The 23,261-nt window shown below is 41.8% G+C and overlaps 1 protein-coding gene across 2 annotated transcripts in view; it reads left to right on the top strand.

Annotated features, from left to right (window-relative positions):
* Positions 1-1,165: 1,165 nt before the first annotated feature.
* Positions 1,166-23,261, top strand: part of TBC1D9 (TBC1 domain family member 9) — a gene marked incomplete at its 5' end in the record, with an annotated part of 101,143 nt that continues 79,047 nt past the window's right edge. For both annotated transcript variants that reach the window (XM_079714885.1, XM_079714886.1), the window contains one exon: positions 1,166-1,295. In XM_079714885.1, coding sequence (XP_079571011.1) covers positions 1,166-1,295 — 130 coding nt within the window. The remainder of the gene's footprint in view (positions 1,296-23,261) is intronic.

A 23,261-nucleotide genomic window follows, 5' to 3' on the forward strand; every position in this document is an offset into this window, starting at 1 on the left:
CTGTGGTATGAATTAGTTGCTCTAAGCTTTTGGGCTGCTTCCAACTTCGCTATTGCTCATGCCCTACAGGTCAAGGAAAGAAGTGATGTAATGCACTTAGCTGGGCCATTTTAATTACCATGGAATGCAGAGGGGGCGGGGTTACAGGCGGTGACACGTTTGGCGCATGACTTGCCCTAGGGATGCAGGAAACAAAAACATCGACAACCATTGGCTGCGTCCACTTCCGACCCGGGTCTCTAGCTCCAAGTCTGGAACCTTGAAACACATTTCTTGGGAAGAGGGGTGGCGCTAGCCTACCGAGCGTCAACCATAAATACACACAGAGCGCGCGCGCGCGCGCGCAGACACACACTCACACCCACCCACCGAGGTCCTCCCTGCTGGGATGGGCGTGGGGCCGAGTGCTCGCCACCCGGTCCCCAGTAGGTTCCCCCAAAGCCAGCCGCTGCGGCCCGGCTCGGCGCGCAGGGCCCGGGGAGGATTCGCGTCCGCGGAAGCTGGTGTCACTCGGGCTCGCTCCTAGTGAGCCGCGCTGTCGTCATTCATTCGCAGTGTCCGGATCGTCCTTCCAGCTGGGAGCTGGGCTTCGCCGAGGGTGCGAGCGGCCCCGACGCGAAGTGTTAACGCGCGGTGACCTCGAGGGCTCTGAGCTGCTAGAGACGGAGGCGGCCCGGACCCTGGGTTGGCGCTGTGGGAGCAGCCGCGTCCCAGCCCAGCTCTGCCCGACCCGCGGGGCCGAATCAGCTGGCGGCGCCCGCAGCCCGGCCGGGCGCCGAGCCGGATCCCGGGACTGAGCCACACCACTTCCTCCTTCTCCCGCTCCCCTTCCTTCTCCTCCTCCCGCCGCCGTGGGCCCCGGCCGGGCTGCGGAGCGAAGAGCCTGGGCGTCTGCGGCCGCGGGCTCGCGGAAGGCGGCGGCGCCAGGGAGAGGATGCTGCTCGCGGTGCCCGCGTCCTCGCCATCCTCCCCGGCCGCCCGCGGGGGCTTTGTTGTGACCCGGGCGCCGCGGGCCGCCCCCTGGTGAAGTCGCTCTCCGCCGCCGCACCTAGCTGGCGGGCTGGCGAGCGGACGGGCGGGCGCGCGTGTGCCCGGGAGTGCGCGGCGGTGCGCGCGGGACCCGACCTGCCGCCCCATTGTGCGTGCGCCCGCGGCGCCCGGGAACATGTGGGTGAACCCCGAAGAGGTGCTGCTGGCCAACGCGCTGTGGATCACGGAGAGGGCCAACCCCTACTTCATCCTGCAGCGGAGGAAGGGGCATGCGGGCGATGGAGGCGGCGGCGGCGGACTGGCAGGTAAGGATCCGCGGCCGGTCCCTGCGGGAGGGGGGCCGGGAGCTGCGGCGCCGCCCGCCGCCCGCCGCCCTGGGCTGCGGGCACCCGAGAGACGCCGCCCTGTCCCTTGGGGCTGGGCGACCCGCCCCGCTTTGCTGCGTGGAAAGCATCAGGAGTCGTAATTTTCAGACTGAAAGAGATGCTTCTTTTCTCACCCTGTCAGGCGATGGGGCCCTTCGTGTACCGGGCGCCCCATAAGTGGGTGATGTTTATGATAATGGAGATGAGGGAGTCTGGGGAGGGGGAGAGCATCAGTCCTTAGGAATTGAATGCGGTACTTCCCCTCTCCGCCTTTTAAAAAATATTGCTTTCTATATGGACAAGAGAGGGGAAGGGCGGTTAATTTTTACTTGATTCTCTTTTGGTAATGGCAGGATCAGGTAGAAAATGCTCTTTTGTTTCCAGGGAAGCAATCAGTAAGGAGCTGGTGTGGTCATTTCCTATGTTAGTTACGCCTGAAGAGAGAAGGAAAAAGGAAGGAAAAGGAATTTTGTCGTTGTTGTTGTATCTAATTAGGCATAACAAAGCAAGTTGTCTGGTTATAAAAAGAATCAGAAGTATAACTGCATTTTAATCATTTTAACTCAGTCTCTTCCCCAAACCCCCTCACAAGGTATTGTTAATATTGTAACTATTACTAAAACCATGCCATATCATTCCACATGATAAAATCAGATGCCTGTCCCAAGTAGTGCCATATTAGAAAGGTCTTCTTTTATTAAGTAACTAGTTTGCATGGTGGGAGATGACAGATAATCTTGAACTCATACCATACTAGAGAAATTGGACCTTCTTCTCTCCCTCTTGGTTAGAATGAACAGAACTGGGATGCTTTTTAGAACGAAAAAGTTAGCAGAAGAAACAGGAGAGGTTTAACCAGGAAAGATATTGTAGAAAAGAGATGAACCTTGACGTCTGCAGAGTTCAGAATATATCCCTCACCAGGAGCTTGCATGCTAGGTAAATTGTTGCTTTCAAAATGCCCTGCTATGAACTCAAACTTCTTGATATAGTGTGTATTTAGTTGTGATTCTAATTTATGAACTAGTTTTCTCAAGAGTGAAATTCAAGTGTCACACTGTAGAGCATCTACTAGTTTGCTTGCACATCAGGTCACCTCTAGATAATCTGATTTTTCTGCACTTTTTTCTACCATAAAAGAAGGGAATCTGCAGAGCTCCAGATTGTGTTCCAGAAATTCTGATTAGTGGCCTAGAACCAGTATTTTCCAGTTCATTTTGTAGAGGTTGTCTAACTATGTACATTAATATGAAACTTGCATATCTAATATTGGTATAAGGCCCAGATTGTCCTTTAAGTCTAAAGCAACAATGTAGAGTAGATACTTTATTGTATTAACAAGAACATTTCCTGCCTGGAGATAACCCTTCCCACACCGTCAACTACCAAGTATTTGTTTTCTAGAGTCATTTGCAATAGGTTTTAAAAAATAAGATATGCAGAGCCTTCTTTTTCTAGTTAACTTTTTTATTACATTCCTACTGACTCTTAGAGCTGTAATTAACTGCAGTCCACTTGGAATCTCATCATCGATGACTCATTTCAGATAAACTTAGCTTCTTAATTGAGAAATCATAGCTATCGCACTTATCGCTAGAATAATTGAAATCATTGAAATGAGTAAAAATATTCCTGCCAACAAAGGCTATTTTCAACCAACATAGGAAAAATGTTTGCTCAGATTGTTTGGTGCCACATCAAATGTATGAGGGGCATTTTAGAAATCCTTGTACAATGTACAGTATACTCTAATTCTAATGTGGGCTCATTCATGCATTCATTAACTCACTATATCATTTAAAATATTGGTTGGTAACTTCTAAAGTGCCAGTGTCATGAAGCTCACAGCCTAGCAGGAGAAGACAGATGCTGATAAATTTATCCTATAAATTAATATAAAATCTCCATTCCGCAGGGTCCCGGCAGAAAACAGAATCCAACCTAGTTCAAGTGAAGAGAATTTAGTGAAAAGACAACTTAGATGAAGGCAGGTTTCCCAGGACCAGTGAAAGGCACAGCAGTGGAGAGCTGTTCTAGGTGGCAGGAATGATGCTGCTGCAAGAGTTTGGGCCTCCAGAGAAGCGGCCACCCCTAGGAACACAGACCACAGCAAAAGAGGGTGGGGAGGACATGTCCGACTTCTCTCTTCTCCTCACCTCCCAGCTACTGCCGTTGCCTCTCCTCTGTGGAACCCAGTAGAAGCTGGCTGGATGGACTGTCCTGGTGATCTAGTGCCTAGGGATCAGCCTCCCAGGGGTGGATCTGGGAGGTGGGGACAAACTGAGAATGACCAGCACTAACGTCAAAAGGAGACGTTACCCCATTCTGGGTAGGGGTAGGTGAAAGGAAGGATTCCCTGTAGAAGTGACCCTGGAGCTGAGAACTGAAGAAAGGAAAAGATTGGCCTGTGAGGAGAGGAGGGAAGAGCAAGTGTTGGGTATCCGTTATTGGAGATCTTCTGGAAGATCTCAGGACTTTATATAATGTGCATTATCTGGACCAGGGCACCATCGTCCACTCATCGAATGGATTACGGATGAGTGGGAAACCCACTCATTGTGAACTGGTCAGGAGTGCTCAGTGGTTCACAGTGCTTGGTAAGATGTTAGCACAAAAGCTGTAAAAAATAATGGGCCCCAATGAGGATACTTGCCCCCCCACCGCCGCTTTTCAAGCTATTCTCTTTTTGATTCCAGGCAATATACATGGGTATTGACACGATGAAGTTTTTTTTTAATTGTAGATGCATTTGATTTATTTATTAACCCCCTTTAACTGAGATTTCATACACATCCAAAAAAGTGTACATAATAGAGATGCAGAGTGCAGTGACTTATCACAGGTAACACCTTGTAACCAACACCTTGTAACCAACACGAGGATAAAAATTGGAACACCGCCAGTGCCCTAGAATCCCCTTTTGTGATCCTCTCCCAATCACTACTCACCCTCGCCCAAAGGTAAAAAACAGAAAACCTGTCCTGATGTTTTTTGGTAAACATTTCCTCACTTTTCTTTACAGTTTTTCCGACAAAGCGCCTATCTCTAAACACAATATTTTGGTTTCGCCTGTCTTGTTGAGCAAGGAATGAATGGAATAATGGAGTATGTATTCACATGTGTCTGGATTCTTTGCTTTGTGATATTTATGAATGTTGTTGCTTGTGGCTGTAGTTTTTTCATTTCCCTATGCTGTGCGGAAAACTATTATATGAGTATAGCACAATCATTTATCCGCATTTATCCACTGTTCTGTTGGAGGACCTTGGATGGTCCATTTGGGGTCTATGGATAAGGTGGCCGTCATCATTCTTGTTTGTGTGTCTTGGTGCCTGTGGGCAGGCATTTCTGTTTGGTCTGTACCCAGGAGAGGAATTGCTAGCTCATTTATGTGTATTATCAACTGTAGTAGATAATACCAAACTGGTTTCCAAAGTAGTTGTACCAACATACTCCCACCCACAGCATATGGGAATTTCCCTTGCTCCTTATCCTTGCCAACATTGTCAGTCTTTGTAACTTTAGCCTTTCTGGTGGTTTTGCAGCAATATCACATTGTGGAGTTAATTTGCTTTTCCCTTACTGATGAGGTTGAGCACTTTTTCATGTTTATTGGCCGCTTGCAATATTTTGTGACATGGTTGTTCAAGCCTCTTGTCCCCTTTGTCATTGGGTTGTGTGTCTTTTTCTTACTGATTTGTAGGTATTTTAAAATATATTCTGGATATGAGCTCACTGTTGGTCGTACGTGTGGCACAATCTTCATTCTGTTGCTTGCCTATTCACTCTCTTAAGGATGAAAAGAGGTTCTTAATTTTAATAACCAAGTCCTTTACAGATTCCGTTTTCCTTTACAGTTAGTGTTTCATTGTGTTCTGTTCAATAAGTCTTTTCCTACTCTGAGGTTATAAACATAGTCTTCTATATTTTTTTCTAGGAACTTCTCAGTTTTAACCCCCAAATTTATATTTACAATTCACTGGGAATTAATTTTTGCATATTGTGTGAGATGGGGTTAAAGTTTTAAATTAAAATAACGTATGGACATCCAGTTATCCCAGCATAATTTACTGGTAAGTCCATTCTGTTCCCACTGCCCTCTGGGGCTACCTTGTTCATAATTCAAGTGTCCCAATATGTGTTTGGGCTCTCTAGTCTATTCCTTTTGTCTATGAGAATATTTTTGCACCAATACCACACTGTAGTTTTATAATAGGAGTTTATATTCATTAGATCAAGTCCTCTTATTTTGTTCTTTAAGAGTTTCTTGTCATTTATGCAACATTTTAGAATCAGCTTATTAAGTTCCACCAAAACAAAACGACAGCAACAACAAAGACTTAAACTGTTGGGATTTTGATTGAGATCACATTGCGTTTATTAATAAATTTGGGCAAAATTAATATCTTTATAATATTGAATCTTCTGGTCCATGAACATGGTATATGCCTCTATTTATTTAGAGCTTTCAAAATTTCTTTCAATGATGTTTCATAGTTTTGTCTGTAAACGTCTTTCACATCTTGTATTAGATTTATTCCTAGATATTTTTTTTACTCTGCTGTGTATTGTTTCCTTTTTAAATTTTTATTTTCTAATTCTTTTTTTGCTAACCGATAGAAATATAATTGTTTAAAAATTGACTTTGTATCCAGAGCCTAGCTAACTTATGAAATGAATTCTAGTAATTTATCTGTAGATTCTTATGTATTTTTTACATACACAATCATATCATCTGAGAAATTTGTTTTTTTCTAATCTTTATGCTTAAAAATTTTTTTCTTTGTCATTTTGCACAGGCAGATTGTACAGTGTTGAATAGAAGTGCTGATTGTACGTATCCTTTTCACTTTTGAGGTCTCGAAAGACTTTCAACATTTATCATTTGTTCATCAACTATGGTGATTTTTGTAGATTTTTTTTTTAATTGAAGTATAGTTGGTTTACAATGTTGTGTTAGTTTCAGGTGTACAGCAAAGTGATTCAGATATATATATATATATATTCTTTTCCCTTATAGATTATTACAGGATATTGAGTATAGTTCCCTGTACTATACAGTAGGTCCTTGTTAGTTATCTATTTTATATTTAGTAGTGTTTATATGTTAACTCCAAACTCCTAAGTTATCCCTGCCCTCCCTTCCCCTTTGGTAGCCATAAGTTTGTTTTCTATTGTGAGTCTATTTTTGTGAGTCTATTTCAGTTTTGTAAATAAGTTCATTTGTGTCATTTTTTTGGATTCCACATGTAAGTGATATCATATGATATTTGTCTTTCTCTGACTTATTTAACTTGGTATGATAATCTCTAGGTCCATCCATGTTGCTGCGAATAGTATTATTTCATTCTTTTTGTAGCTGAGTAATACTCCATTGTATATATGTACCACATCTTCTTCATTCATTCATCTGTTGATGGACATTTAGGTTGCTCCCATGTCTTGGCTATTGTAAATAGTGCTGCAATGAACATTGAGGTGCATGTATCTTTTCAAATTATAGTTTTCTCCAGATATATGCCCAGGAGTGGACCATATGGTCCACTGGATCATATGGTAACTCTATTTTTAGTTTTTTAAGGAATCTCCATACTGTTCTCCACAATGGCTGCACCATGTAGATAATTTTTTTTCATTTAAAGGGAATTCTTATCCCTAGTTTGATAAAAGTTTTTAATTATATATGGCTCCTGAATTTTTTCAAATGCTTTTCTATATCTATTAAAGTAATCATACGATTTTTTCTCTTTTATTCTGTTAGTGTGGTGACATATTAACTGATTTTCAGATGTTAAATCAAACTTGTATATATAAAATAATCCAACTTGGCTGTGACATGTTATTGGTTTTTTTATGTGTTTATTTAATATCACTTGCTAATCTTTTATTTAGGATTTTTGCACCCTGATAAATTAGTAGAATTTTCCTATAATTTTTGTTTTTCACAATATCCTTGTCAAATTTTGGTATCAAGATTATACTAGCCTTAAAAATAAGTTGTGGAGTGCTCACTCTTTGTTCTGTTTTCTGGAAGACTTTGTGTGATAGCAGTATTGTTTCACCTTGACACATTGGCAAAACTCACAGGTGAAGTTATCTGGCCTTGAATTGTTCTTTGTGGGTTTGTTGAATGGTATGACAGCTATTCAAATGTTTAAAATTTTTCTTTTACTGTCAGTTTTATAAGTTGTTTATTTCTAGGATTTATCTTTTTCATCCTAGATCTTCAAATATATTGGCATAAATTTATTAATGATATTCTCATATTTTTAATGTCTGTAGGATGTACAGTGATAGCCCCCTTTTTTATTCCTGACATTGGTTATTTGTGCCTTCTCTTTCTTAATCGATCTTTCTAGGAATTTATCAGTTTTGTAAAGAATCAGCTTCTAGGCCTGTTGACCTTTTCTGTTCACATTTATTTTCTACTTCATTAATATCTACCATTTATTATTTCCTTCTTTCTGTTTTCCTTGAGTATACATTGTTATTTTTCTAGCTTTTGAAAATGATATTAGTTCATTGATATTCAGCCTTATTTTCTAGTATATTTATTCTAGATAATTTTTCCCTCTAAGCATGGCTTTACCTGCACTTCACAGCTAAGTTTTGTTATATAGTGTTTTGGTGGTTATTTCACTCAAAATAGTTTTTTTTCCATTCTGATCTTTTTTTCCATGTTATCTTGAGTTATTTAGATATACAGTTCTTAATTTTCAAACATTTTGGTATTTATTTTACTGCAGTTAGAAACCATAACCATATTTATATGATTTCAGTGCTTTGAAATTTAGTAAGATTTGTTTTATTCCCTGTTGATGGTCAATTTTTGTAAATGTTACATGTTGTGCTTGAGAAGAATAATGTGCCTTGCAGTTGCTGGATAAATGCTTTATTTATGTTCAGTGGTTAACTTTGCTGCTTGTGTTCAATTCTTCCACCATAATTGTGGTTTTGACTATTTGTCCTTGTAGTACTTCCAATTTTTGTATTATATGTTTTAAGGCTGTATCATTAGGAATATATATATATATTTATAATTGTAATATATTTCTGGTGAATTGAACATTTTATCATGAAATGTTTGTATCTCCAGAATTGCTCTTTGCTTCATCATTATAGTTGCAGCAGATTTATTTGGCTAATTTTTTTTTTTTTTAATAAATTTATTTATTTATTTTTGGCTGTGTTGGGTCTTTGTTTCTGTGCGAGGGCTTTCTCCAGTTGCAGAGAGCGGAGGCCACTCGGTGCGCGGACCTCTCACTGTCACAGCCTCTCCCGTTGTGGAGCACAGGCTCCAGACGCGCAGGCTCAGTAGTTGTGGCTCACGGGCTTAGTTGCTCCGCGGCATGTGGGATCTTCCCAGACCAGGGCTCGAACCTGTGTCCCCTGCATTGGCAGGCAGATTCTTAACCACTGAGCCACCAGGGAAGCCTGGCTAATGTTTTTATGGTTATCTTTTTCATACTTTTACTCTCAACCTTTCTGTATCCATCTATCTATCTATCTGTCTATATATGTGTGTGTGTGTGTGTATATATATATATATATGTATATATACATATATATATATACACATATTTTTTTTAAATTCAGTTTTGGCTGTGCTGCAGGGCATGTGGGATCTTAGTTCCCCAACCAGGGATTGAACCCAGCCCCCCTGCATTGGAAGCACAGAGTATTAACCACTGGACCACCAGGGAAGCCCCTGTATCCTTATATTAGATGTCTTTTATAAGTAGTAGATGGTTGAATTTTTTTCTTAATCCAGTTTGAAAATCTTCACCTTCTAATTGGATTATTTAGTCAATGTACATGTGACTTGGGTTTAAATTTACTATCTTATTAAGTGCTTTCTATTTTTTTCTATTGGCTCTATGTTCTGTTTATTTGCCTTCCTTCCTTGCCTTTTAGTAGCATATGGGTTTTGGGGTTTGTTTTTGGTTTTATTTTAATGCTTACATTTTTAAGTCTCCATTAGCTAGAAGTTTTTTGTTAATTAATTATTTTTGGCTGCGTTGGGTCTTTGTTGCTGAGCACGAGCTTTGTCTGGTTGTGGTGAGCATGGGCTACTGTTCGTTGCAGTGCGTGGACTTCTCATTGCGGTGGCTTCTCTTATTGCAGAGCATGGGCTCTAGCCGCACAGGCTTCAGTAGTTGTGGCACACGGGCTCAGTAGTTGTGGCACAAGGGCTTAGTTGCTTCGTGGCATGTGGGATCTTCCCGGACCAGGGCTCGAACCCGTGTTCCCTGCATTGGCAGGCCGATTCTTAACCACCTCACCACCAGGGAAGCCCCCAATTTCCAAGTACTAATGAAATTGCTCTTAGTTGCACTTAGCAGTTAACATTTTTCTTTGTAGATTAATTATGTATAAAAGCCAGTACAATGTGTGTTAGTTCCTAGTGGAACCTAATGTTATAACTGTGTGTTGTCGTGAGCAGTGATCTATAGTTCTGTATGGGGTTGGCTCATATACTTACTTAATAAGCAAGTGCTGCTAGCGAGAAGCATGGTTAGACAAAAGCAGATGTTGCTTGCTTGTTCCATGAATTCCTCCCCCTCTGCTTGTTATTATCACCCTCAAGAGGATTTTGTCCACAGAATGATTTAGTCACCCATTCCAATTTGTCTTGAGACTTTACATTATTCTACAAAAAAAGCTGTAAGAATGAATACATGTAATTTGTGTAGGATTTGAGATGGCTCTTGACATCTTCTGGGTGTTTGTAAACTTATCCCCAAAAGTAGGGAAGAGAAAATTTACTCTAAGCCTCCTTTTCAGAAAGTTGAGGAGTTGAGGCTGACTTCCTGTTCTAGGGACATGGCATATGTTTTCTGCTTTACCATCATCACACGCAGAGGGGACACACTTTATTTTTTATTTATTTTTTTATTGGAGTATAGTTTATTTACAATGTTGTATTACTTTCTGCTATACAGCACAGTGAAGCAGTTATACGTATACATATTTCCACTCTTTTTAAGATTCTTTTCCCATATAGGCCATTACAGAATATTGAGGTGGAGTCCCCTGTGGTATACAGTAGGTCCTTATTAGCTATCTATTTTATATATAGTGGTGTGTATATGTCAATCCCAATCTCCCAATTTATCCCTCCCTCCCTTTCTCCTCTGGTAACCGTAAGATTGCTTTCTACATCTGTAAGTCTATTTCTGTTTTGTAAATAAGTTCATTTGTAACATTTTTTTTAAGATTCCACAGGTAAGTGATATCGTATCCTGTCTGACCTGCTTCACTCAGTATGACAATCTCTAGGTGAGGGGAACCACTTTATGAAGAGTTCGGGTTTTAAATTGTGGGATGGTTCCCAGGCCTGCACACAAAAACCTGTTTTGTAGTTGTGTCCAAATCAGGAATTTGTCACTTGGAACTGAGCAGATTGTAATGCTGACGGCTGTGGTGGGTACCACCTCCGGTCTGGGTCTGAGTCTGGGTCTCAGGCTAAGCCCAGGCATGCTTCCTGGCGCCCTGAGTGCACCAAATGCCACAGGCAAATTGGGAAGCCACCAAGGTTGCTCTTCTCACTACTTCTTTTGTGTTCTCTACCCCCCACAGGGCTCTAGTCTTTTTCAGCCCTTCCCTTAGCAAACATACAACCGGAGTCAGAACCTGATTCAAATCCCAGCCCCATCTGTTACCAAGAGATGTGATTTAGGAAGTGTCTCTTCCTTTCTGAGCTTGATTTCCTTATATAATATAGTTTAATCACGTTTCAGCACCAAGAGTGAGGATTCTGTGAGATAAGTTATGTAAAATACAGGAAACACAAGGAGCCCTTCATAGATGATGGCCCATCATTGTTCTCCGATGGCTGATGATCTCTATTAGGTGTTAGGAGACCATTGGCTCTGAGTAATAAACACGGTGTATGAGCAACTCAAGTCTTACAGTTTACAGAGACCTTGCATTTTTAAAAGGTGCTGATATAGCAAATGGTTATCTGTCTGAGGTTTAGGCAGCTTAAAAAAAGTTAACTGAATATTCAGGCTTTTCGGTGAAGGGCATTTTTGATCAGCAACTTTATTTTTTATTTATTTATTTTTAAACGTCTTTATTGGAGTATAATTGCTTTACAGTGGTGTGTTAGTTCCTGCATTATAACAAAGTGAATCAGCTCTATGCATACATATATCCCCATAACCCCTCCCTCTTGTGTCTTCCTCCCACCCTCCCTATCCCACCCCTCTAGGTGGTCACAAAGTGCCCAGCTGATCTCCCTGTGCTATGTGGCTGCTTCCCACGAGCTATCTATTTTACATTTGGTAGTGTATATATGTCCATGCCACTCTCTCACTTCGTCCCAGCTTACCCTTCCCCCTCCTGTGTCCTCAAGTTCACTCTCCAGTAGGTCTGTGTCTTTATTCCTTTCCTGCCCCTAGGTTCTTCAGAACCTTTTTTTTTTTTTTGATTCCATATATATGTGTTAGTGTACGGTATTTGTTTTTCTCTTTCTGACTTACTTCACTCTGTATGACAGAATCTAGGTCCATCCACCTCACTACAAATAACTCAATACGTTTTTTTAATGGCTGAGTAATACTCCATTGTATATATGTACCACATCTTTATCCATTCATCAGTCACTGGACACTTAAGTTGCTTCCATGTCCTGGCTATTGTAAATAGTGCTGCAATGAACATAGTGGTACGTGACTCTTTTTGAGTTATGGTTTTCTCAGGGTATATGCCCAGTAGTGGGATTGCTGGGTCGTATGGTAGTTCTATTTTTAGTTTTTTAAGGAACCTCCATACGGTTCTCCATAGTGGCTGTATCAATTTACATTCCTACCAACAGTGCCAGAGGGTTCCCTTTTCTCCACACCCTCTCCAGCATTTATTGTTTGTAGATTTTTTTGATGGTGACCTTTCTGATGGGTGTGAGGTGATACCTCATTGTGGTTTTGATTTGCATTTCTCTAATGATGAGTAATGTTGAGCATCCTTTCATGTGTTTGTTGGCAATCTGTATATCTTCTTTGGAGAAATGTCTATTTAGATCTTCTGTCTACTTTTGGATTGGGTTGTTTGGTTTTTTTGATATTGAGCTGCGTGAACTGCTTGTATATTTTGGAGATTGATCAGCAACTTTAAATCACTCTACCTGCATATCCTCCTCCCTCCTTCCCTTACTTCCTGGGGATGAACATTTTGAAAGCTCTGCCAGGAAACACAGACCTCTCTCTCCCGCTCTCCGCTCCTCCCTTCCTCTCTCCTGGCGTCAGTGACTCTGTGGCAAACTGGGGCCACCAGGGAGAGGATGGGGGGGAGGAAGGGGAGGGGCCACCTTTTCCTTATATTTCTGTATATTTTTGTATGTAAAGATGCCTGGTTAGTCATTCAGGAATTTGTAATTTAGAAATGTCGTCACTTAGTAGTTAGGTAAACCAGAGAACTTATAAAGAAATCATTGACCCACTTTGCCCTTTGCTTTGTTTCCCTTTCCTGTCAGGGGATGTGTTCAGAGAACAGCCAATCATTTTTCAAGTCATTCTGCAATTGCCTCTGGCTTCTGGTTTGCTCCAGATGGCATTACACAGGGTGCTGTTGGTTATTTACACTTGCTTTCAGGGAACCAGGGTTCCTTGGCTGTGGGATCCAATCAAGAGATCCATTAAGGTCCTCCTAACTCTCCAGGGGAGATTTGGATTGGAAACTTTCATTGGGATGAATCAAGTCTTCTACCTTCTGTTTGAGCCCAAGGAGCACAAAGTGAGGTGAATAACTATCCAGCCCCTGAGGTGAGGTCTGTGAAATGCATGCCCACCTCCAGCTCCATTGTTCTAGGCTTGCTGGGCAAGTATTTGCTAGAGGGAAGGTCAAGTAGAACATGAAGGATTTGATCTGTTTTACCCTCTAAACAGAAAAGGTGAACTCTTGTTTTTCTCATTTCATTTTTTCTAGATTCCTTGCCTTTAATATTTCTTAGTAAGGAAACTCTTTACATTTCAGTAGTACACATGAATTTTTTAAATCTTTGTGTTAACCTAGGAACCAAAGCAATCTCTAATAAAAGTAAGCAGGCCTTAACAGATTTACATTTGGACTCTTTAATTAAAGCTTTTAAAGAAGGGAAGGCATTAATCTTTTGTTTACTCCATTGGCACTTTATAATATTTGCATATCTATTACTATAATGAATAATGTAAAGTACATTATTTCTAAAAGCATCTTTGTAATAATTTTCAAATCTACGTGGTCAAAAGGCTAATTTTCAAAGTCGTTGTTGTGGTCATATTATTAATGCTTGATTGTATATATTTTCTATTATTTTTACAATTAACATAGAGTATAAAGGCAGAGGAGCTGACATTTGCTGAAATTCTTCTGTGGTTCAGGCATTCTGCGGAGAACTTTTCACACATCACTAATCTGATTTTCATAACAACCCTGTAAGTTAGTTATTCTTTCCTCTGTTATAGATGAGGAAACTGCCTGCTGGAAAAGTTTAGTTTCTTACTTGAGGAGACCCTGCTACTAACAGACAGAACTTGGATTTATACTTAGGTTTGCCTGCATTTGGAAAGAAAAAGGGATAAAAAGGGAGACAAAGAAAAAAGGAGAGGGCTTCCCTGGTGGCGCAGTGGTTGAGAGTCCGCCTGCCAATGCAGGGGACAGGGGTTCGCGCCCCCGGTCCAGGAAGATCCCACATGCCGCAGAGTGGCTGGGCCCGTGAGCCATGGCCGCTGAGCCTGCGCATCCGGAGCCTGTGCTCCGCAATGGGAGAGGCCACAACAGTGAGAGGCCCGCGTACCGCAAAAAAAAGAAAGAAAGAAAGAAAGAAAAAGCAAAAGGAGAGAGGAAGATGAAATTGGAATGCACCCTTTGGAAAGCCAAAGGAAACCGAGGCAAAGTCAGTCCCAGTCTTAGAAATGCAACCTTGAGTGTGGAAGTGAAGATAAGAGGCAGAGCCAGGTGTGGTGTCACTGGCTGGTGGCTGTCGTGGTTACAGCTCGCTGACTGTTTGCCAGGGAGGAAGCCTGAAAACTCTCTCTGGATTTTCCTAAAAAAGGTCTTCAAACTTTCCCCATATCCATCCTTCTAGTTAAGCTGTCTTTGGGACCATGATACAGAGCCATTCCAAGTTATACAACTGAGAGAGCATTGAACCTTTGGATGGAGGACCAGGGAAGGAGAAGGCCTGTTTGTGTGGATATTGCACAAAGAAAACCAATATCCATGTTTATTGTGTGGGAGGTCAATCTCAAAAAGATTACGGCTACCAAAGGAGGAAAAATGTATATTTGACATACACTATTGATTTTTATTACTGTAATCTGTGTCAAATGTCATAAAGATTTTTTTGAATTTAGTCTGCTTCTTTTTTCTTTGTGGATATAAAAAGATGGAGTTTTTTATAGGATTGTTGTAATAGTTTGGCTCCCCAAACTATTTTTTTTCTTTTAAAGATACGGTAGAAGAAAGGGGATTTCAGGTCTTTGAACGACCTGAAATTATATACAGGATTTATGAGAATTCATTAGGAAGGTGTATTTTTCTGGAGCTGAGGCTCCACCACTTTCCTTGGCTCCTTAAAGTGGATTATGAATAAAAAAAATGAAGAGCCAATACTCTAAAGTCTTACCTTTCTCAACTCTGAATTTTCTACCAAAGTGATTTTTCAGGAATCCATTGCTATTGCTTGCAGCAGGATTATTATAACTTGTAAAAGTCAGGTAATTTTGTTAGCCTTCTGACCAGTTAAAGATGTTCAGTTTGCTATATAGCGTTTAAGCAATAGAAATGTATCACTGCCTGAATACAATGATAAAAATGTTAGTGCTTCTTTCTTTCTTTCTTTTTTAAAATTTTTATTGGAGTATAGTTGATTTACAATGTTGTGTTAGTGGTTCTTTCTTACTCTTATCCTGATACCCATATACATGGGCCTTCAAGTATAGTTCTCAGTTTCTCATTGTGGGGAAGACCCTGGAAGTATGTGTGTGTGTGTGTGTGTGTGTGTGTGTGTGTGTGTATGTGTTTAGAGGGGGGAAGAAGAGAAGTAGCAGGGTCTAGATAAGCCAGGGGAGGGTCTTGCCTTAGTGTAAGGACTGATGTTGCCCGAGCTCCTCCCTTCCTTGCAAATGATTCCATCAGGGAGCCCTCCCTGGGATGCTCTGTAATGTAGAGCATACAACTCTGACAGCTAAATCCCCTGGTTCTCCCTTGTTAATTCTCCTTCCCTACAGGTGAATGGAGAGAATAATTGGGTCCAAATACAGAACAGTGAGTAGGCATTTCCCCTTTGTGCTATAAAATTCAGCTATCATATAATTTACAAGATGTGGACACAACCTAAGTGTTTGCAAACTTAGGTGAATAGATAGATGATGAATAGATAAAGAAGATGTGATTTCTATATACAATGGAATACTACTCAGCCATAAAAAAGAATGAAATTTTGCCACTTGTAACAACATGGATAGATTTGGAAGGGATTATGCTAAGTGAAATAAGTCAGACAGAGAAAGACAAACACTGTATGATATCACTTAAATGTAGAATCTAAAAAATAAAACAAACTAGGGAATATAACAAAAAAGAAACTTACAGATAAAGAGAACAACCTAGTGGTTAGCAGTGGGGAGAGGGAAGGACGAGATAGGGGTAGGGAATTAAGAGGTACAAACGACTATGTATAAAGTAAATAAGATACAAGTATATATTGTACAACACAGGGAATATAGCCAATATTTTATAATAACTGTAAATGAAATATAACCTTTAAAATTCGTGAATCATTATGTTGTACACCTAAAACTTATATAATACTGTACATCAGCTACACCTCAATAAAAATCAATCAATCAAATCAAATCCATTTCAGCAGTTCTGATAGGATGCTATGGCTAATCATTACAGATCGTGCACTCCACTCCACTTCTTAAACAATCGTCAGGATATTGACCCTCAGGCTAGGAACTGCAAACTCCTCTTCCTTCCTATTCCCTATTTTGCAAAGGAACCATCTCTGGTCTCTCAAATAGGGCCCTGCTTGGGTGTAACCTGTGAGCTTTAGGAAGAGGGTGCCATATGCCCTCTGACTTTCACCCATTAATCTGCTCTCACCTGTTTATGCGCCCACTGTCCCCTCCCCCCTCATTGTTTCCTTGATAAAAGTCAGTGTTCCTCTCTTCTGACAACTCCCATCCTCATGGCAAATTCCATGGAGTCGTCATAAAGGCACCACGTGGTTTTGCTTTTGAAAAGATTCATACATTTATGGGCTGTTCTTTTCAGAGCCCTGCTGTTCTTGCCCATATGATTCCAATTTCGGGGGAGTACCCCATGACTTTTTCATAACTTCAATAGCTTGTGTTGTACCCTTGATAGAAATATCTGTGATGAATTAGGATCTGTCTCTCCTTTCTTAGTGCCAATAAAAAGTTTGAGTAACAGAGGGCACCTCTTTCTTTGATATTTTTTGTGGGCATTTCGGTTTGTCACAGGGACTGAATGCAATTGGATGTTACAGCTGTACTAAACTTTAGCATGTGTGCTTTTAACGGCCACTTTCAGATTTCTCTTTCTGTGTGCTTGTAACCCATGTTTTTTAAAGTTTAGATGAACACAGGGATTTTATCAAGTCCTTAGATGAATTCACTTTTTCCTTGCTCTTGCTCACCAACTAGATCTTTGTCTTACAGGATCCATAATTCCTACACAGAATGGGAGAGAGCATTTTCAAAAAGCTTTGTAAATGGGGACAATCATCTGTGAAAGGGCCTTGGAAATGTCCTTCAAATAGAACGTAAATGTTAAAGAGGGTATCTGTTCCTTTTGAAGATCATGTATGGCAGATAGAGTTGGATAAAAAGAAATTCTATATTTTATTATAAATTATATTTGGGGTGAAGGAGTTTAAACATTTCTGGTGGTTGTTATCTTAAAGGACTTTCTGGAATGGAAGGAGACCCAGCAATGCCATGGTTTTTAACTTCTTTGAGACTGGTTTTCAACTGAAAATGGACATGGTTCCCCCTACCCACCTCACACATTTACCGTAAGGGCCAAATGAGATGCTGAAAGTCCTTTGAAAGCCAGAAGTGTCAGGTTTAAGTGTCAGTATTAGCATTCTGTGTTTCCAAATGAAGTCCTCTCTTGTCAGAGTATCATCCGTCTACCCAGCAAAACCGGGAACAACCCAATGACAGTATCAAAAGTCTACTGGGGGCTTCCCTGGTGGCGCAGTGGTTGAGAGTCCGCCTGCCGATGCAGGGGACACGGGTTCATGCCCCGGTCTGGGAAGATCCCACATGCCGCGGAGCGGCTGGGCCCGTGAGCCATGGCCGCTGAGCCTGCGCGTCCGGAGCCTGGGCTCCGCAAGGGGAGAGGCCACAACAGTAAGAGGCCCACATACCGCAAAAAAAAAAAACAAAAAAAAACAAACAAACAAAAAAAAAAAAGTCTACTGGGCAGCTATCGGCTTAGTGGTACCATGTACCAAGTAAAACTGGTGTGTAAATAAAACGACCTTGCCCACAAGGAGTAGATGTTCACTGAAAGAAGGAAAGAAAGAATGAGAAGAAGAAAAGAAAGGAGAGAGGGAGGGAAGGAGGGATGGAGGAAGAAAGAGAAAAGGAAAAAAAGAGAAGAGAAAGGAAAAGAAAAATGTTTTGTTACAGTAACTGTCTGGGATGGTAAATTGTCAGGTCCTTAGTTTTTTAAATCTAGGTGAAACTGACTATTTCTTATTTCTTTGGAAGTAGTTTAATACCTTATTTTATATCAATCACAGAGTTAAAAATAAGCGTAGGTAGTTCCAAGTACTTTGAGATTTCAAGTACCTTTGGATTCCATGTACCTTGTTACGATTTCATTACAGGATAGTCCAAGTAGGAAACAGAGAAAGCCTGCCTAACTGTTCCTGGGGGGCCTTTTGCCCAGTTACAATCAGAGGAATCTGGCTTTATGGAAATGAGTGCAAATTGAGGTAAAAAGAATTTGATGTTGCTTAGTTAAGGTAGTAGGGTTTTGTGCTGAAATTAAGAGGGAAAACAAAGATCTAGGCGTTAAGAAGTATCAGATCTACAATCCCTAACAACCCCTGAAGGATCTAGACCACCTCTCTCTGAAAGACATTTCTTTGGAAACTTTTTCTTATTTTCCTGGGCAAGTCTGGTCCTGACACCAGCTAAATAAAGGAGGGATTAGTACCCGGATATTTGATAACTCCTGGCATTTAAAACTCAAATAATTCTTTTGGAAGGGATTGAGGAAGGAGGGAAGAGGGCTACTGTCTGTATTGTAAAGGGCAATTTTTGAAAACATTAAACATTTAGGAATATTCTTCATTGCACAAAGAACTATCTTTTCCCAAATATTATGAAACTCCTAGCCCTTTCAGTCTATCTTTATTTCTTTCCAGCTTTGATGCAGATGTAGTTTATGTTTATAGAGATACATTTCATTCCTATGAACAATGATTGTAGTTTTTTTAAAGTACCATGTGATAAATGGAAACTGGCACTTGGCCCCAATCTCAGGGGGACAATAGGGAATGGTGAGGACCAGGGCAAATTGGGGAGTCCATGCCCTATCGAAATACCTAGTCACAGGCCAATATTTACATTGCAATTGTATTGTATGGTGTCACCATGATGCATATTGTTATAATTTATAAATATATACTGTCAGTTGAATTGTATCAGTAGGGATGTTCATTCCCTGATATTCATTCAGCATGTTTGAAATTAGCTCCAAAGTGCTACGGATTTAAATAATCACACTTTCCACAGAGAAGTGGTTTTCTGGTAACAGGACCGGGATTCTGGGGCTTGGTGGAGTGTTGTGTCCTGTGTCCTGTGGTATAAACAATTCTGGAAAGACTTGAGTTCTATGTTGAAACCAGTTTTAACTGGTAATGGTGTGTGTGGCTGATTTTACATGACCAAGACCAGATTTCATTTCAGCTAATCAAATAAGCACTCAGTGAGATGAGAACTGAGCAGTGTTTGTTTCGGACTAGGAGAACATGGGTGAATAAATGGTAACAATGTCCTAACTGGGAAAGGTGTTCTGGTTTCCTCAAAGTCTTCTTGTGTTTGAGACACCTTGCACTAATGTCTAGCTATTAAGGCAGAATGTAGTTGCACATTTAAACATACTTGCAACTGAACAAAGGTACTGTTAATGTTTGGTTTTCTTTACAAACAGGATCTATGACAGGTGTCTGACAGGGAAGTCAGCCAGAGAAGATTAAGGTATAATTTACCCCATCCCTCTAAATCCCATTCCCGTTTAACCCATTATGTATTATATATTATTCATACATTTATCAATACTGTTGAGTTTATATTTTCAGCTGGTACTACCTCTCGGGACAGCAGTCAAGTGTTTAAGAGTGTAGACTTGTGGTTAAGAGCGTGGCTTTGGAGCCACTACCTGAGCAGGTCCTGCACAGGGCACAGTGCACTTAGAAAAATGCATCCCTTCTGAGCTGTGCCACTGCGAAGACAGCCCCCAGGGCAGAGCTGGGGCTACATTTCAGCCCCACCCACCTCTCTTATCCAGGTACCTTTATGCAAAGCACGAACAGCTCAGAGATCTAGAATAGCCCCATATTTGAGTTTGAAACCCACTTGTCACTTCCAAGCTGGTGTGGTTTGGGGCAAATGGTGTTTCCCTACCTCACACTTCTCATCTGTAAGGTGAGGATGAAAATAGTGCCTATATATTGGAGTTGTCTATATTTATAGATGGAAAGTGTTGAGAACAGCCATCGGAACCTAGCAAGAGCTCAGTATGTCATGGTGATCGTTATAAGGAGTGAGAGTGGGGAGTTTCAACCTATGGCATTTGGCTCCATTCATATTGGGTGATGGTTTCTATTAGCTGGAAGAGGTGGAAACTCAAAGTACTCTTGCTTCTTACTGGATTCAGCCTTGAGGTCCAATGCACCAGTTAAGGAACAGTTTCACTTCACAGTGTAGTGGGAAGAGAGGAGGATTTGGAATAAGCTGGCCTGGCTTCAAGTCCCAACTCTACTAACTTCATGTTTACATGTAGGTATAAGGCGAGGAAAGTAATACCTACTCAGGATTTTCGCCAAGATCAGCGAGGCATCTTGAGAGCACTGAAGCGCTCTACAGATGTTTAGTTTAGTTTTACTACGGGATCGCATAGGGTTTTAGACCAGGTGTTCCTTCCACAAGACAGGCACCAGCTTGCAAACCATTTACTCTTTTGTGAATCAGTCGTTTCAGTGGTTTCAAAGAAGAAAATTTCTGGATTTTGGCAGTGAGATTCCTCATAATAGTTAGTGACCTTCCTTAATAGTAATACGTAACACCAGTTGAGCGCGTACTGAGAGTCTGGCACTCTCATTTGACCATCACAGTGATGCCAATAAGTAGCACTTAATATTATCCTCATTTTGCAGAGGAGGGTTCTGAGCCTAAGGTCACACACGCAGCCAATAAGTGCTTGAGCTGGTGGTGTGTGAGCCCAGGGTAGCCTGCCTTGAGTCCACCTGCTTCAGCACTCTGCAGCCAACTTCCCTTTCCCCCTTGCATTTCCCCCTCAAAAGCTAGTCTAGGGCTTCCCTGGTGGCGCAGTGGTTGGGAGTCCACCTGCCGATGCAGGGGACACGGGTTCGTGCCCCGGTCTGGGAGGATCCCACGTGCCATGGAGCCGCTGGGCCCGTGAGCCATGGCCGCTGAGCCTGCGCATCTGGAGCCTGTGCTCCAAGACGGGAGAGGCCACAACAGTGAGAGGGCTGTGTACCGCAAAAAAAAAAAAAAAAGCTAGTTTAAGTGGCCCCATGGTCTTACCCTCTTTGGATACAGGGCAGGTGTTGGTATCATTTAACTTGAATTCATTGAGGATAGACAAGTAACGCCTGACTGATTGCTTAGAATAGCAGCTCAGAACTTATGCAGGGTGGATGGTGGTTGTTCCAGCAGTAGGAAGGGCTGTCTGCACTGTTCTCCATGTTGGGGTGGGGGGCTTGTGGCGCTCAGATGCTTAGCATTGTTTCGGTGGCCTTGGGGTGCAAGCAGATGCCTGTCCTGTTTCTTGTTGCTATCTCAGTGCCATCAGATCCATTCTTTGCCAGGGTAGCTGACATCTGATTTCCTCTGGTTCCAGCAGTTAGAGGGAAGGGCTTTTTCCTGACTAGGTGATCTTGGTCTCAGAGTGGCCACAGCTTGCACACACCAGACTGTAGGAGAGACGTTAATCACTGGAGTGGTCTGATGATGACCCTTGCAGGCTTACCAGTCGTATCCTGGACTGAAGGTGAACCTCAAGCGTAAAGCTCTGTGAAGTTATGGGAAGAGACCAAGTGGGTGGAGGTTTTGGCTACCTAACTAGGAGTCCATGTGGGGGAAGACATAATCCCTGCCACTCACTAATACCCAAATTTTTAGCCCCAGACAGGCCACAACAAAATGTCTGGATGAGTCGGTCTTGATATCCCTCCAAAACAGAGTGCCTGCTCAGATCCAAATGAAATAATTGCTCAAAGGGGATTTTCACTAAGGAACATAGCAAGGGAGAAAACCCTGTTGCATCATTATTTCTATTTTGAAAACCAAGAGGAAGGAGAGAACAGCCTGTTAAGTGGCACTGAAATTATCATCTCCCTGGTGCCATATTGGGCTCTTGGCTGTTGTGATGGACAAGCTGAACTTTGGGGGTGAATCTGAATGCAATCTTATCTTCACACCATCAGAATCCTCTCATTAAAATTATAGGGATTTGGGCTTCCCTGGTGGCACAGTGGTTGAGAGTCCGCCTGCCGATGCAGGGGACACGGGTTCGTGCCCCGGTCTGAGAGGATCCCACGTGCCGTGGAGCGGCTGGGCCCGTGAGCCATGGCCGCTGAGCCTGCGCATCCGGAGCCTGTGCTCCGCAACGGGAGAGGCCACAGCAGTGAGAGGCCCGCGTACCGCAAAAAAAAAAAAAAAAAAACCAAAAAAACTGTAGGGATTTGTTCAGACCATGCATATCTCTAACATATTAGGAAAAACACTTAGTTAATATCCATCTTTACCATCCTTACTCTTATGAGAGCTTCACATTCTGAAGTCCAGTGAGGTGGTGTTGCTGTGTAGTCACCTGAAAACTGAAATTTCAACTGAGAGAGAGGGTAACCAGTTAATGGCAATTCCATAGCTATGGTGAATAAGGACTGTGTGACATAGGGACCACCCAAAGAGGAGGAAGAGTAAGAATTAAGGATACAGAGGGACTTCCCCGGTGGTCCAGTGGTTAAGACTCCAGGTGCTTCTGCTGCAGGGGGGCACGGGTTCGATTCCCTGGTCGTGGTCGGGGAACAAAGATCCCACATGCCACGTGGTGCAGCCAAAAAAAAAAAGAAAGAAAGAATTAAGGATACAGAGGGGAACAGAGCAGTGATGCCAGGACCCCAGAATGGCACTAAATGCTGCTGTTTATTTGCCTTACATATGCCTACATTCTCATCAAAGGAAGTAGATTTCCATCTTTTCTACCACCGCTGACTTAAATTAATTGAAAGCTTTAGGAGCATTGTTACTTCTTACCATTTAAAGTAAAAACAAATACAAAAATTCTTCACGTAACTCAGAAACTGCTTGAACTTGAGAGAATTGTTTCCTTTCCCCCTTATATTGGGTTGTAGCCAACGTTCCTGGCTGACCTTGAATGTGGTATCAAAAGAATGTGCCTGAGGTATGTAGCCAGTGACCTTTATAATCACTAGACACATTGAGTGGAAAGTGATTACCATATTACAGTCTGTATTAACTTCAGTCCTATAGAGTCTACTTGTTTTAGCTTTAACCTTGGCGACAGGCCAACTGTTAGAATGACTTCCTACACTGAACTTGCAAATGCTTTAAAAATAAATGGCCAAGAAAACTCTACTACATTTTTCCGGTAGACTCTGGTTTTTAAAGAACA

Source organism: Hyperoodon ampullatus, assembly GCF_949752795.1.
Source record: "Hyperoodon ampullatus genome assembly, chromosome: 1".
NCBI lineage: Eukaryota > Metazoa > Chordata > Mammalia > Artiodactyla > Ziphiidae > Hyperoodon > Hyperoodon ampullatus.